The sequence below is a fragment of the Drosophila grimshawi genome, unplaced genomic scaffold (genome assembly GCF_018153295.1).
Source record: "Drosophila grimshawi isolate 15287-2541.00 unplaced genomic scaffold, ASM1815329v1 contig_848, whole genome shotgun sequence".
NCBI lineage: Eukaryota > Metazoa > Arthropoda > Insecta > Diptera > Drosophilidae > Drosophila > Drosophila grimshawi.
In genome coordinates, this window is record NW_025063692.1 from 1,555,001 (window position 1) to 1,572,500 (window position 17,500).

Sequence of the window (17,500 nt, forward strand, 5' to 3'; positions counted from 1 at the left end):
GCAAATGGAACAATGTTCAGCAATAAATGTGAATAAGAATTAAACTTTCAACTTTAAATTATGACAATATAATATAATATAAATATCAGCGAATGTTGCAAGCATGGGATGAATGCAGCACAGGCAACAATTCCACGTTTGAGAATGTAGCAAGAAGAGGAGAAATCATGTTTCAAATTTACTTCAATTTATTGCAACATATTCAGAGAGCCAAGCAAGTTGAACGGATAGTTTTACAATAAATAAATCTGTAAAATATCTCGAGAATTTCGTTCAAAATGGTGACTAAATAAGGAGGGATCCAAATATGTATTAATGCAGTGTACAAAACAAAGAAATATAGAAATATATAGCAAACATTTTGTAGCTTTATCTTACTTATTTGGGTTAACATTGATAAGAATCCTATTATCAATTTGCCTCCGATATGATGCCCCAATCAGTCGGCTGACGGAAGTTCGCTTGTAATCTTATTGTAACTCGTAATACACACACACACACACACACATTTATATATATATATATATATATTAATTACTCGATTTGAAATTGATCGGCAATTTGTTGATTTCGACTCTGCGTCTTCGTCTGCATCTGCGTCACTCATCATTGCATGAACCAGACTCAGAAGCGCCACAAGTCGATTGTCGATTGTCGATTGTCGATGACTCTATCTGTTAATTAATTCACGCAGTAGGCTCAATCGACTACCCAAGCAAAGCCATCAAGCAACAACAGCAACAACAACAACAACAGCAAAACAACAAAAGATATAACATCAAATTCGCGAGTCTATTGAACTTTGTGTTACAACAGCAGCAACAACATTGCCAAAAAAACAAAAAAATAGTTTTTGCGCAAACGCTGAGGCAACAACAACAATACCAACAACAACAACAGCAACAACAACAACGAGAGCAGCAGCGTCAAACAAAAACAAAGAAAAGACAAAAAAAATAGCATAAAAACCAAACGCAAAAAAGTTCATTGAACTTGCGGCCAATCTAGCTACTGTTGTTGTTGTTGTTGCTAGTTTTACCCGAAAGATCAACGACACGCACAAAAATTGTGTACAACAACAATCACAACACAGCCACAACAGCAACAACAACAACAACAACCATCAGTCATAGGCTCTACGCACGCACAAAAAGTCAATGAACCGACGACGTCTCGGCAGCGCCGCACAACAACAAAATTCGCTTGCTTTTGCAAAAAAAGTGCGTGAGCCACGCGTCAGCAGCAGCAACAACAACGCATGCAAAAAACAAAAAAAAAACCAAATAAAAATATTCGCAGATCGCACGCACCGCAGCCAACACACACAAGCAAAAAATGAGGCCGGGCCGCGACATCAAAAATGTTGCCAAAAATTATCAAGCAGCGAGCAGCGAACAGTGAGCAACAAGAGCGAGCAGAGCCGCCTGCCCACAGAGTGGCTCGCTCGCACTCGCTCGCACTCACTCGCACACGCACGCACGCAATTCGCAAACATTTTGTTCTCTCAACATTTTGCTTCTTCTTCTTTCTTCAAAGTCAAGTTGAAGAGCACCAAAAGCTGACGGCCGCCTGTGTCTGTGTGTGCGTGTGTGTGCCTGTGTGCGTGTATGTGTGTATTGTTTGCCTGCATTTGTATTTGTGCTTTTATTTTGTGTGATCTTTTTTGCCCAATTCGCGAATTCTCTTTGCAATTTACGCTCTGCTGTCGCTGCTGCTGCTGTCGCTGCTAACGTTGCTGCTGCTGCTGCTGCTGTCGCTGCCAACGTTGCTGCTGCTGCTTACACAATTCGCATGTTTGGCAAACATATGGCCCCAAAAATCTAGCCACAAATGCGTTGCTAAATTGCGTAATTGCTGCAGAACAAACAAATTATTTTTGTTTTTTTTTTTTTTACTTATAATTGGAAATTGGCTGCTGCATTTCATATTTAAAACAAAAATGCGAGTGTCGTTTTTATGAGTGCCACACTTTGCCACACGATATTCGCGCCAAGGACATACAGGAGCAGTTAGACAAGTTCGCATTTGTCGATCTGTCGTTCGCCATTTGCATTTGTTGATGTTGATGGCTACGACTGCGACTGGTGCCGTGTCCTGGTGAGCGGTCTGCCCGGCATCAAGAAATTGAACGATCGATCCAATTCCTAGAAACTAAAAGGAAACAAATCGACAACAATTATCGATTAATCTGAATGTTTCTTGAGAGCAGGAAGAAGTTTGATGAAATGCAGCTGACTATCAAAAATACCCCGTCAAAGCTTCCACAAAACACTGCCTCTTATTATTCACAGACTTAACTGATTAATCAATTCAAGCCAGCTGCCTGTCAAGCGATTAATTGATCGATTAATTAGCTATCGAAGAGGAAGAAACTCTTCAATCGAACGGAAACCAAATCACACAAAAATCACATTTGCTTTTCCAGCAATGCGAGCAATTCGCGCGAATCATAAAATAAAGCTTAGCTGATTGTAATTATTATGAAGGATACGAGGAAGATCCTTTTTTAGACTCTTACGATTGGGTTCCATTCGTAAATGTTTGGAATTTACCGTTGGGCTTCTAAGAACAAGAACAAACAATAAAATAAATACATTCAAAATAAATATATAACTAAAACAATAGAAACACTGTGGAACGTTTATCAGTTCAGCACTGAGAGAGAGACAGAGATAGAGAAAGAGAGAGAGAGAGAAAGAGTGCGTTTGCCAGCTTTTGATATATGCTTGTTGCTCATTCGTCATTGTTAATACATATATATATATATATATATATATATATATGCATGCACAGTTTGTTATCTATTGTTTAGTGACAAACATGCATACCACCCACCCACCACCCACTTCCGCACTTCTCTGCCTTGTATTGAGTCGAGCCCAAGGCACGTACGCAGCGTGCCCGTTGCATGCCATTAGAAAGATACAAAAAATGAGAGAGACAGAGAGAGAGGGAGAGGGAGAGAGAGAGAGAGAAATACATACATTTTGTACATATTGAAGAAATGTATTAAAAATAATAATTATAAAAATAGACAGCAATAAAATGCAGAGGCAGCAACAACAGTGACAACAACAAGGCAAGTAATATTAACTGGAAATGCACTTAATATGCCGACTAAATATCCCACATGCCACAACTACACATATGTACATATGTATGTACACATGCATCAATATTACATTGGAATATTATGTACATACATAAATAGACCAGTTTCTAGACTTTTAATTTGTCAGCAGCAAACCAAACAATAATATTAATTCTATTAAATCGGAGGAGGAGGAGGAGTAACATATATTTATATATATATATCTATATCATGTGTACATCTTCTATATATATATATATATAGCTATAGTCTCGATAAGTTTGCGTACTTCCTGATTTTTATAAATATCGTCTGTATTCATTCCCATGGAATATTTATTGCTCAGCAGCGAACTTTCCAGATCTGCTCGTTGAACTTATATATGTACATGGACCATTATCTATTTTAGTAGCATCTTACTGGCATACCCCAGTCTATTCGATTAGAAATCATATTTAAAGTTGAAGCTGATTACATAATGAGCAGATTTCAGATGCTTGTCTTTGGACAATCAGTTGATGCTCAAATATAATCGTGAGGGAATTGAACCTGTTCCAGCAGTGAACCACTTCGCATAGAATTCGGTTCGTCTGGTCTAATTAATTGCAGGATTTGATTAACGCGTAATTATTCATTGGCTGCTTTGGGTTGCTGTTGACCCAGCTGACCTGCGGCTGTCCGCTGATCTTTGGCCAACATTTGACATTTTAGCCGCACATTTATTTTGCCATAAAAGCAGCTGCCCGAAAATGCACTGACCATTATGCAAGTATTTAAAACGATTTGTTTCTCTATTTTTTTATTTGTATTTATTTTTTTGGTTGCACTCATGCAATTTGTCTGTTGTTGCACCTCTTGAACTGCCGGCAAGGCGATGCGATCAATCAATGACAATAATGCAGCTGAGTGTTCGATAGAGATAGAGATGCCAAACCAACCAAGCCCCTCCAACCTTCCTCAAACGCAAAAGCGGCAACACTTCCGGCTGCCAGAGAGACAGACAGAGAGAGAGAGAGAGAGAGAGAGAGTGGTGAAAGAGATTGGGGAGTAGGCAAAGCAGCTGCTGATACGCTGCTAGTTTCGCATATGCGAAATGCTGAAAACATATGTTGTTATCTGTATCTGACAGATACGTAAGTAGGTCACACAGACACACACACACACACACACACACAGGCAGAGGCGGGCCGCTAATTCGCACGCACTCACACGCAACGAGCGGGCTGCGTAAATTGCGTATACGCAATGTGTGTCAAGGACAGATATGTGCGAATTTCTGTTGTTGTTTCTCTTTATGATTTTCAATGCTTAATTTTGCCAGCTGACGGCGCTCGCTGCTAAATTTAAATGACGCCGCGCCAGCTGGCAACAACAACAACAGCAACAACAACAACAAGAGCCAGCCACACAGGCACCCACTGAACTAATTTGCGCAGATTGCGCTGGTGTGTGTGTGTGTGTGTGTGTGCGTAGATAGCATTGAATTTCAACTGGCCGGCAAACCCGCTAGAAACATTTTTCGCAACTATTTTTTTTTCGGCATTCGTCGGTTTTTTTTTGTTGTTTTCGCAAAACTCACGCCCACGGTCAAGCCAAAGGTCAGCGACAGACAGACACAGCCGACAACCGACTGCAAAATTTCTCTTTTCGGTTGGGCAACATGACAGGCCAAACGCTTCGCAGAGCCCACAAAATAAATGACTTCTTAAAACTCAAATGCTCCAAAAAAAAAAAAAAAAAAAACAAAAACGAAAACGGCAGAAGAGGAAGAAAAGCACACAAAGCAAATGCTAAACTAAGCCATGCTGAAAATGGTATCATTTCGATATACAGAATTATAGCATACGATTACTATTGTTATTCAAATTTAGCAAACCAAATCAGTAAAACAAAAATGTATTAAAAAAAAATATATATATATAGATATATATATATTTGGAGAGCAGAGATGTGCTTAGGCAATTGAGGCAACTACATCTGCCACTAGAAGCTCTTTCGTTCTTCGTTCGCCTCTGTCACTCGCTGGCTGCCTTTGTGTGTCTAATTTCCAATTGGGTCGCACGCAACGCAACGCAACGCAACTTTTGCTATTTGCGAATTTTTTTTACTGTTTATTTTTCTTCTTCTTCTTTTTTCTTTATTTTTTTTTTGCAAACGCGTCGATCACGGAAACGAAACAAAAACGCTGTTGTTGCTGCTGCTGCTGCTGCTCCTCTTCGCTAGTGTGTGTGTGTTAAGCAATGAACGCATTGCGTAATCGGCGCTGCTTGCTGCTGCTGCGCCTTTGCAGCTTGGCAACACAGAGCAGAGGGCGCTAGTTAAGTTTAGTTGGCCGCCTAGTTAGCGCCTGTGTGTGTATGTGTGTATGTGTGTGTGTGTGTGTATGTTTGTATGTATGTCTATGCTGCCTGTTTATAAAAGCAGTTAGAAGTCAAAAGCAACGCAAACGCAGTCAACTTTCATTTGGCTGTGTGTGTGTGTGTGTTGTGTGTGTGTGTGTGTGCGAGCTTTTGTCAGCTGCTTTTTGGCGTCATGCGTAAGTGGCTATAAATTTAGCAGGCACCAAAGCAGAAGCAGCAGCAGCAGCAGCAGAAGCAAAAGAACAAGAGTCAAAGTGACGCGCTGTCGCAGTCGAAGTCGACGTCGACGTCGCAGTCAGCGTCGGCGCGACAGTGAGATTTTGCTTTTTGTGTACAGTTGTTCATTTCATGCCTGCTTTTCGGCCGCCGACGAACGCGGAATAGAATTCGCTTTTTTCGCATTATTATTATTTTTTTCTCATTCTTTTTTTTTGCGAAATTAGCAGCAGCAGCAGCAGCAGCAACGGCAGCGACAGCAACAAGAACAACATCTAACAGCGAATTCTTTTTATTTGCCATTTTATTTTATTTCGCTGCCTTCGTTTTTGTTTCTTTTTTGTTTTTGTTGTCTTTTATGGCGACGCACAAAAGCGCGTTAAGTTTAGCCTATTGAGAACTTCAACAACAACAACAACAACAACTGGCAGGCGGGAGTGTATTTAGGTCAAATGCTCAACTGGCAACTGCGTGCCGATTCGCAAAAAAAAAATAAGAACGAAATTAAATTTTTTTTATTTGCGATTTTTGTTTCTTTTTTGTTTTTTTTTGCTGGGTTTTTGCTGATTTCATTTATCTTTTTGTCTTTTTGTTGATGTTGTTGTTGTTAGTTGTTAGTTGTCTGCGGAGCAACAACAACAGCAGCAGCGCAAATGTTTTATTGCCTATGGTGTGCGTTGCCTGAATAACGGTTCATCAACTGCTGGCGAACATCGTGGCACAGATACATAAGTACGGCCATAGATACATAGCCACGCATGTGTGTGTGTGTGTGTGTGTAAATACATGTCTGGCATATAGTTTCTATATATACATATATATATATATATATATATATATGTATGTATATATGTATTTATGTACATACATACAGATGTTTCTATGGCCCAGAAGCTAATACAAAAAAAAAAATGCCTAAAAAGCATTTTGCGGTTTTTCTAAGCGTTTTTTGCTTCTTTTTTTTGGCTACCTGCTCCCGAACCGTTTGCCAAATTTTGTTTGTTTTATTTTTATATAGAGACAAAGAAACAAAATATTCGAGTTGATTTCATGCAGACTTTGGCAGAGTTTTCAAAGTGGCCAACAAACTGATCGCCAACTGAACCGATCTTCAGCAGGCAATTCCCATTTTGTTCCATATATATATATATATATATATATACATATCAATAATCAAATAAAGTTTGACACAGTTCTATATTAGTTACATGGACTGACATGGACTGAAACATATTTCGAGTGGCAAGTTGGTTGCAAGTTGACAGCAGAAGTTGCTTTTGGTTGCATTCAAATAGAGTTTTTCTTGTTTCGCTTACCACTCGAATGCTTTCGTCTGCACTCTGTTTTGGAGGCACCACTCGGCGACATCATCTTCTTCTTCTTCTTGCGCTTCTGCCTCTGCTCCGCAGCGCTCTGCTCCTTCAATTTCTGCTGCTGCTGCTGCTGCTGCTGCTGCTGCTGTTTGACCACAATTGCAGCTGCACACAAAGGCTTCACTTGCACCTTTTGCCGCCCACTTATCACTTCATGGAGACACCCTTTGGCTGGGCTGGTTGGCTGCTGCTGCTGCTGCTGCGCTTGCAACTTCTTTGGCTGAGTCGGCGACCACAGCGAAGATTCGGCCAGGTTGTCAAAGCGTGGCTGCTGGGCACGCAGCCGTGTTTGCCGCTTGGTTGGCTTGATGGGCGGCGCATAGGATTCCATTGAGTAAGTGGTGGAGGCACCGTTCGCCGTTGGCATCGCACTGATCTTCCAGCGGCCGGCGCGTTCCATTTTCAAGGCACAATAGATTTGGTGTCGCGGCACAGGAATGGGCAGAGCTGCGTGCATCTTCTGCCATATATATATATATATATATATATATATATAGTTTTGATCAGCAGGAGTTTTGGAGCTGTTTGTTGTTTGTTGTCGGAGACACTTACCGAATTGTAGAGTTCTCTCTGCGCCTTGCCCAGTTTCGTCCACGTGTCGGGCGTCCTCGCCATGGCCTCGTCGATGCTGCAGTCGTGCATTATGCAAAACTCCCTCACATAGTTGTAGAACTGAATGGGCGTGGCTGTTTTTGGCCTAAAGTGTGCCATGGCAGCGATCAGTCCAAGTCGCTTCTCACCCGGAGGCAGATCCACATTGGTATCCATTTCGATAGAAGTAGTTGCCACAATTGTTGCCGTTGTTGCAGTTGTTGCTCTGATAATTAATTTGATTCACTGCAATATTTAATGAATTTCTTTTTACTTTCTGCAAAAATAATACATGCAATGAAATGACCAAAAATATTCGAAATTAAATTGGAAAATTGTTAAATAAAACGTGTGCTTCAGCTTCGAGCACTTTTTATAAAATGAATTAGGGCTCAACAAACAAACAAACGGAGCTGTGACAACCCTAAATCTAAACAAAGCCTACTTGATTTAATATCACAGAAATTCTTCATTAATCTTAAGCAGCTTCATAATGCAGTTAGAGAAATAGTTACATTTTCGAAAAACCAACTAATTAATTAATTCGTATTTGGCAACAGTGTTGCAAGGAGCAAGTGCAGCAATGATGCCATGCTTAGGCAAAGTTCACTCAATTGCTTTACTATTCACTATTCACTCAATGACAGCTGCAGGCAACTATTTACATATATATATATATATATATAGATATAGATATTCCCACTGCAGCTACCCTATCGGGCACTGGCAACTCGACTGGTTGGCAAATATAGCTGCGGCTGCAAAAATAACACCAATGCCACAATCTGTCATAACTTTTTCAACTTGCAAATGATGGAAAATGCATTTTGAAATGGGTTTTATTTATTTGTTAAATGGAACACAAACTGCACAAAGCTTCTGCTTGAGCATTAGTCGTATCTTCTGCTGGAAGACCAGGATTCAGGACTGCCAAGTCACAGCCCGAAAGTTCGTCGGTTTTCACTGATTTTGGTACATTCGTCCAGGGATGGGGTTTATTTCTGGCCTTCCTTAAAGCCATTTTCTTATTTCCTTTATTTTATTTTGATGCAGGAGAGTCCTTGCCAAAGTAAAGTCCTTTGAAGCTCTGAAGAGAAACAAACAAATGAACTGCTTAGGCAACTAAAAGGTTTTTAATTAAACCAGATGAAAAACAATGCTGTTGAAAACTTGTTAATCTTATTACAAATTGATCGCTAAATGAAAAGCTTTAAGGATTTCGTGCTGAGCAGCAACTGCAGCAACTTAATCAGCTTGGGCTTGTGGGAAATCTCCGGCAACAAAGCGCTGAATTCTATTCTTTTGCCCGTCACTGTGCGTATGTGTATGTATATGTATATATGTATATGTATATGTATATGTATATGTGTGTGTATAAGCATTAGAACCAACCATAGCCAACTGGCAACTGGCAACTGGCAACTGCACACACTTCAGTTTCGAGCTCTCGAGCGTTGTTAACCTTGAACATTTGCGGCAAACGATGAACGGACCGCTACCCGACTTTCTGAGATTCCCTCCCCCAGTGCGATAACTCGACAATCTACGCTTTAAGCATACACACACACACACACACATCTGTATATATATATATATATATGTATATAGGAATAGAACACAAAACTTCTAACAAGTTTTGCGCGTGCGCAGCGCGAATGCAGCCGCGCAAAGGTAAATCAGCAGCAGCAGCAACAACAACAACAAAAGAAAGAAAAGCAAAGCAAACAAATGAAATGTCGAGAGAAACGACAACAACAGTAATCATAAAAAAAAGAACAGGGTGGCTTAACACAACTTGTGGGAAAGAGACAGAGAGAGCTAGTTGAGGAAGGCGGCGCAAGACTGAAGCTGAATTTAATTCGCGCGCGCAACATGCACACAATAAATACACACAGACATACATACACACATACATATACATATATATATATACTTATATATATATGTACATTTATAAATATATATATCGTTGATACACACACTACACCAATACATATGCAGTGCGAGTTCCGTCATCAATGCGAAACGAAATCAAAACCAAAACCAAAACCAAAACCAAACGAAACGAAACAAGATTCAATGTCAGTGTCAGGCAATTTTTATTATTTATTTATTTATTTGTTATTTATTTATTTTTTTGTGTATTTAAGCCAAAGGCAGGCAGGGAGGGGCGGTGTGCTGCAGACAAGTGCCGAGGGCAGTCCAAAATTTGTGTTAACAACAACGACACCAAAAATACAACAAGAAAACAACAAACAAAAGCCAGCAAAATATGCATTGAAGCCCGGCGTTAAATAGTTAACTTTCAAAGTGGTATCGCTGGCATTACTCATCTATATATATATATATATATATATATATATGTATACAGATGCATGGAGCCAACGTTTAAAATGATTCCTAGTTGCTGCTGCTGCTGCTGTTCCTCTCAGTTTTTATTTAATTACACAGCGAGTGTGGGTAATCACAGAGAGTTTGTCTTTGATTGGGTCTAGAGTCTAGACTCGGCTCTAACGACGCTTAATAGCCGCTCCGAGCGACTGTTGCTTGTTGATCTCAGTGTCTGCGAAGATACTCAAAAGAGTCACCAGCAGCAACTTGTTATTCTTCGACAATAAAACGTTTTATTATGCAACGTCTTCCCACTCCCAGCTCAATAATTAGAATATTATTTTTATTTTATTCCAATATACATACATATATATAGGAGGTGTACCCTTTTCTTTATATATACGACAAGTCTTCTTTGCCATATGTACAAGTTAGCACAATGGCAGATATTCAGCGATGATTTCTGCATAAAAATAGTAAGCTAAACAATGGCAAACTTATCTTATTCATTACTTATTTTAATCAATTGGCTATTAACAAAGCCAAGAGTGGAAATAAGGCTTAAATGGTAACACCAAACTTGGTCTTGGAAACTGAAACCAATTTGTGTGTTGTGATTTGCCAACTTTTTGTTATTCAAAGTTGATCTGAATTCAATTAGTAAATAGCCTAAAAAATCAATGGCAAATGCAATATTATTTATTTATTTATTTATTAATTATTATTCCACATTATACAAAGCTATGCAAATGCTTTAGTTTACCCATGTAATGCATAATAAATGATGGTCTTTCTTCATGGCTTTTTACACACCTGCACACACACACACACACACACACACACACACACACACACACACACATATATATATTATGCTGTTATTTGTTGGTTTTCATTTCTGTGAATATATTTTTGATATCGAAATAGTTGTTTGCATTATTTATGGTGGCAAAACTAAAATGGCAGCCGACCCTCGACGAAAAAACAAAAAACAACGAAACTATGAAACTAGGCACAGCAGACTGGCAAACCATTCGAGTTGTGTGTGTGGGTGTGTGTGTGTGTGTGTGTTAATGTTGTTGTTGGTGTCTTTCCACTTTTCACTCTGTCGCACTTTTGTTTGTTTGTCTTGAGTGGCAGCGCCTCGACCTAGGCTCGTTTAACCTATGCCATCTCGTTTGCACACACACACACACACACACATATGTGTATGTGTGTGTGTGTGTGTGTGTGTGAACAACCCTTACCGCCTAGGCATTGCGACCCTTCGTTTGCCCCGACTCCCCTGTCTTCCTGCCTCGCTCGCTCATCCGAGCATTTAATGCGTTCAGCCAAAGAGCCTCGCTTTCACTCTCTCTCTCGCTCTCACTCTCTCTCTCTCTCGCTCTCACTCTCTCTCACCCAGTCTGCCACCCTCTGTTTCCCACTCGCTCGCTCGCTCGCTCGCATTAGCATTCTTTCTCTCCATCTCCATCTCCCTCACTCTCACTCACTCTTACTCTTCTTGCATTTTGTGTGTGTCCAGTTGGCTTTGCCTGCTGCTTGACTTGAAATTGAGCTACCCTACACACACTTAAACACACACCACACACACACACACACACACACGCACGCAGGCATAGCACACGCCTCTTCTAGGCTCTGCTATTGCTGCTGCTGTTGTTTGCCTTGCGTGTTGTGTTGCCTGCTCCTATCCACCCCCAACTCACCACGCTTCCGCCTTAATGCCTCTGCTACAGGCTTACTACCTCAAATATTTCGAATATTTCTAGACTTAATACACACACACACACACACACACACACGCATATATATATATATAATATTTTGTTTGGGGTTGGACAGTTGCTGTTGGGCGCTTTGCCAATTGTAGGCGTGTGGCTGTTTCTTCTTCTTATTATTGCTGTTGTTGCTATTTGCGTTGCGGCGATAATGCAACGGCCATTGAAGTTGCGCCACACACACACACACACACACATATATATATATATATATATATTTCAGTGCGAATCGCTGAAGCGTTGACTGCGACAGCTTCGTTTTATGTTTCGGGCTCTCGCATTCGTGTGCACAAATATATCCACATGTGGGCCTACCACCCCACCTCCACACACACACACACACACACACACTAACCTACACCCCCCTGTGTGTGTGTGTGTGTTAGCATTCACCTGCTTCACTTCACATTTCACATTTTACACTATTTGCATTTGCGCAAAAAGTGCAAAAGTTGACACACACGCAACATGCAACAGCAACAGCAACAGCAACAACAACAACAACCACAACAACAGCAACCACATTTATTCCACTATTATTATTATAATATGTGTGTGTGTGTGTTTGGGTGTGCTGCTTCATAATGGCCGCCATTTTGCTGGCCCTTGGCAGCATTTGCACTTAATGAAATTCTTTTTTAACAATATTTTGCCTTTGCACACATTTTATTTTCATTCATTCTCTGTCTCGCTCGCTCTTTCTCGTTGCAGGTGAGTGTTGTCAACGCTTCGGCGACCTTTATTTATTAATGGATTTCTCACCCCGCCCGACGCCCTGGCGCCTGGCGCCTGGCCCCCCTCCACTTCCGGTGTTTGACGTGAGTGCATTAAGAGCGTAAATCAATGTGCATTTTTTGGTTAATGAAAATGGAATTTCCAATTTCCATATCCATTTCAATTCAGTTCAGTTCAGTTCAGTTCGGCTCCGCTCCGATATGGCTAATGAGTATTAATTGCATTTAAATATCATAAAAGAATGAAATACGTATTATGGAAACAGCTGCGACAATATTGTTTTTCATCCTGATCTACGATTCCTTAAACTATGTCTAAGAAATAGAAAAGTTTCTATATGTCTAAAGAGGAAATTAAACAAAAAAGGTTCGACTGAAGTAAATGATATTCTATGCTTATATAAAGAGCATAATTTGACTGGTCGATCAGTGGGTATTCCTCAAGGATATATTGAGTACTTTAATCTTAAATCTTCTCTCGTTTTCATGTCTAAGAAATAGAAAAGTTTCTATATGTCTAAAGAGGAAATTAAACAAAAAAACTTCGACTGAAGTAAATGATATTCTATGCTCATATGAAGAGCATAATTCGACTGGCCGATCAGTGGGTATTCCTCAAGGACATATTGAGTACTTTAATCTTGAATGTTGCTCTTAACTGAGATCGGTGTATGCAACCCATTCAACTGTTCTCTCTAATTTTCTAGTCGTTTGTTTATTTCTGTAACGCTTTTGATAAACATTAAATGTAAACTGATTTGAGATCCTTTTCTTTGATTATAGGGTTACAATAATCAAATTTCAGATGCTTAATGCTGTTAGTGGTTAAGTGCGTGCTTGCGGTGAACACTGGTGCTGGAAAGGGCCAAATGAAAACTGCGCCCAGTCACGAAACAACATTTTAGCCCGCTCAGAGAACAGCCGAGTGATTTTGTGGGGCGACAGCTGCGTGTGCCGACTTGTAATTAGATTGTTGACCTGACAGGCCCTTACTCAGACTTGGGGGAACTCCTCCAGAGATCCACCTCATCCTCCGTCTGCTCCGTCTGCTCATTCGTCTCCTTGGCTAACGAATGTGGCTTACAAGTTGCAACTCTTCAGTCTGCGAAAATTGCTGTCTCATGAGCTGCTGCTGCTGCTGCTGCTGCTGTTATTGTTGTTGTTGCTGTTGTTGTGGTTGCTGTCGCTGTTCTTGTTGTTTTCCGTATGGGGGCCAAAAAGTTGCGTATGCCGTTTGTCAAAAATCAACAAACAAAAAGACAAGCAAAACCGAATATTTGCTTTGACAACTCTCCCGCTCTCCCTCTCTCCCACACTCTCTCCCTCACTCTCTCCCTCACTCTCTCCCTCTCTCTCTCCCTCTCTCTCTCTGAGCAGAGGCGATGCATGAATACAAAGTTGCAGGCCGCAAAGCAAACAGCCCGCAACAAAGTTGCAGTGCCGCAAATATTGACAGCAATTATTTTTGTTTTTCGATGGCAAGCCACAAAATCTTTGCTGCGTTGCTTTTCTTAATTTTTTTCTCCTTTTTTTCCTTCTATTTTGTATTTCTAAATTAAATTCGATTCACGCAAAATGCCAGCTAATAGCTGAATGGGAAGCAGCCCAAAGACGTGACTACAAAGCGAAGGATGCAACAGCAGCAGCAGCCGCAGCAGCAGCAGCCGCAGCAGCCGCTTTAAGCGTGGCAAGTGTTGTGCTTTGGGCATTTTGTGGCATGACGGAATTGCGTCCCACAATCGCAACGGCAACATGTTGCTGCAACTGCAACAGAGCCACCCAGCGGCTTGCGCAGGCGCGCACCTACACTTTTGCCCTGAATGCTACTTGGCAGCCTCCTACTGACTGCGGCTCTAACTGCAACATCGACTGGAGTCGACTTCAACTGCCAACTGTTGACTGCCGTCTCCAACTCCGACTCCGACTCCGACTCCGACTGCTGACTGTGGCAGAGCCGCCAGAGCTGAGATTAACATCACTATGTCATAAAGTTTGCCAGTCAGCTCTGATCCCATAAAGTTTTGTGCGTTTCACTGAACTTCCTTTCATGCCACGAGTCCCCTCAGCTAACACGTTGCATTTGCAACATCAGCAACAGCAATCAGCGATGAGCAATCAGCAATCAGCAATGAGCAATGAGCAATGAGCTCAGTTCAAGTTCAAGTTGAAAACGAACTTTAGAATTAGAACAAATATTTGCAACTTATTGAATTGAGTTGCCACAAAATGTTGATGAGTTTCTATTTATATTATTATTAACCAATATTCTCGAGAGAGAAGAGAACATTTTCGTGTGTATTAGAATAGTTCAACTGTTGATGAGAGTATGCTGAAACCGACTTGCATTTTGTACATAATTGCTTGGTTCCTGTTGCTGCTGCTGCTGCTGTTGCTGCTGCTGCTGTTGCTGCTGCTGTTGTTGCTGTTGTTGCTATCGTTGCACTTTAGGCTGCTGCACGCAGAGCACGCATTTTCAGCGTGAAATGCAATTTCTGCGCCAAAGGAATTTCAATTGTGTTGGTGTGTTGTACCAAGTACCCAACTGCAACTCCAAACTGCAAACTGCAAACTGCCAACTGCAAACTGCAAACTGCCAACTGACTTTAACTGCTGACTGCTGGCTGCAGATTCAGCTGCAACTGCAACTGCATCTATGCTCGTTTCTATGTGTGTGTGTATTGTAATTTGGTTTAGTGCAGCTGGAAAAACTCCCGCAACATGGAGAAGAAGACTGCAGTTTACCAGTTGCAAGTCTCTTCAGTTCGTCAGTTCGTCAGTTCGTCAGTTCGTCCGTTTGTCAGTCAGTCAACGCACGACGCTCACGCAAATCACGCAACTCGAATTGTCTTGGCAATGCCTGTTCTAGCCAAGTTTCTTTACTGGCCTCTTCTCTTGCCAATTTCATTTGCCGCCGCATTCCTTTGGGTAGCTGCTGCTGCTGCTGCTGTTGCCACTGCCACATCTTTCGAGCCGCGTCTTCAGCTGCATCTTTTGGCTGCGGTGGCTTTGGTTGCGACTGCGTCTACTTCTACTTTTCATTTTTAATGTTAGTTGAACTTGGAGGCCACTGCAAATTGCACTCTGCACAATTTCCAGACGTCAAAAATCTATTGTTGCTCTTGCTCTTCCTCTTCTGCTTGTTCTTGTTCTTCTTCTTGTTGTTGTTCTTTTTCTGTTTTTTTTTTTGTTGCAAAATGAAAAATGAAAAATGTAAAAAGGTTACTGCTTTGAAGTTGGATAATTTTAATGCTGAATCCATTTACAATCGCACAGAGCCGAGAGATAAGCAAATCAAAGTGGAGCATGAGAAGTTTGCCAGCCAGTTTTTCAGCAGCAGATATCCACTAGTGGCAGCCCTGTGAAAATAACCGAACAAATAACTGCCATCCATGTGGCACAGCTCTCAAATAAGAATACAAATATATTTTACATATTTCGTAGATATTTATTTGAGCAAAGTCAGCTTTGATAATTGAAACGAATTTGCTACGATCCCTCATTGATCGTCATTGATCAACCTAGTTTGATCTGTTGCGCCTCCTTCTGAGCCTTAGCTGTTGCGCCTCCTTCTGAGCCTTAACTGTTGCGCCTCCTTCTGAGCCTTAACTGTTGTGCCTCCTTCTGAGCCTTAGCTGTTGCGCCTCCTTCTGAGCCTGTCCTCCGAGCATGTTTCCCATAGATACTGCATCTTCTGCTGGCCATCAGAGGATGCTTTGAGGATGCCTCGTTGGCTACTGATTATGCCTAGTTTTTGGTGGCATTTGGCAACGAGATTTGGCTTCCTTTCAATGTTGGCAAGACACTGAAACATGGAGCAGATTGCTTCAACTAGCCAAGTTATTGCTACTGGTATCTAAAAGCGAATCCCGTTCAAAGTCAATGCTTCACCTCATTTACCACACGCCTCCCTTATGCATCCTTTTGTGTATTTATTATTATTATTATTATTATTATTATAATACTGTTTAGTTGCTTGATCATTATAATGTGCAGCAGTTCCTGGTTTATGAGCTGCTCTTGAGTTGCACTTTGATGCAATTCAATTTTTAATTTCAAATTGGCAATGCAATAAAAGTTGGCCATCTTGATTAGCCCTGTTTGCAGCGCTTACCATGTTTATATAGTATTTGCCAATTGAAATAAGTCAGATAAATATTCGATTTATTGGGATTTATTGAAAAAGTTCAACTGCAACATGCAACGGCAGCAGCAGCAGCAGCAGCAGCTGCTGGAACGTGCCACGAGGTCACGCATAAAAAAAAACTTTATATTTTTTAGTTGATCTCAAATTTTTTGGTTTGTTTTGCAGTTTTGAGCTGAGTTGAGTGGAGAGCTCTTCCCTGGTTGGTCTTTGATACGCGCAGGCAGTTAGCCAAATTAACATGTTGTGTTGCTTGTTGCTGGTTGCTTGGCTGGCATGGCTGCTTGGCTGGCTTGGCTGCTTGGCTGCTTATCTTTATCGACATTCGTTTTCTCTCTCGTGCATCGCTTTTAACTGGCCACAACCACAGAACTGTGTCCAGGCCAGGCCAAACAACTTGCCAAAAAAAAAACAACAACAACAACAACAACAGGAGCAAAGGCTGGAAAAAAGTGAAGAAAAAAAGTGCCAACTGCTGTTTTTTCCGTCTGTTGTTGCTGCTGCTGCTGCTGCTGCTGCTGGTTGTTCTTGGCTACTCTTTTTGCTGGTGGTCCTGCCACTCGCCCTTTTGTTCTCGACAACTCCTTTTTGACCACAATCAATGCGAAGCTCTTGTTTTTAGTTGCTGTTGCTGTTGTTGTTGTGTTTTTTTTACTTGCCAGCTGCCTATTGTCTGCAATATTGCTGCTGCTGCTGCTGCTGCTGGTTGCAACTGCCTGGCTGGCTGCCTGGCTGGCTGTGTGTGTTGTGTGTGGTCAGTTTTGCGGCTCTGCGAGTTGATTACTTAATTCTATTGATGACGTTTTGACTGATTGCCTCATGAGCTTTCACTTTTTTGCGCACAATGCCAGTTAATAACTGGACCAGCTTTCATGTTGCCTT

The 17,500-nt window shown here is 41.2% G+C and overlaps 1 protein-coding gene across 4 annotated transcripts in view; it reads right to left on the reverse strand.

Annotated features, from left to right (window-relative positions):
• The window catches only part of LOC6569410 (vacuolar protein-sorting-associated protein 36), an 8,527-nt gene extending 533 nt beyond the window's left edge, over positions 1 to 7,994 (reverse strand). For 2 of the 4 annotated variants that reach the window (XM_043215937.1, XM_043215936.1), the window contains exons 1-2: positions 7,593 to 7,994; positions 6,984 to 7,500 (exon numbers count right to left, since the gene is read on the reverse strand). In XM_043215937.1, coding sequence (XP_043071872.1) covers positions 6,984 to 7,500; positions 7,593 to 7,808 — 733 coding nt within the window. In that variant the 5' untranslated portion in view covers positions 7,809 to 7,994. Of the gene's footprint in view, positions 1 to 3,960; positions 4,077 to 6,845; positions 7,501 to 7,592 lie in introns of those variants that run through there. The other 2 variants (XM_043215935.1, XM_001995553.3) reach the window with 2 other exon arrangements.
• Between the last annotated feature and the right edge of the window lie 9,506 nt (positions 7,995 to 17,500).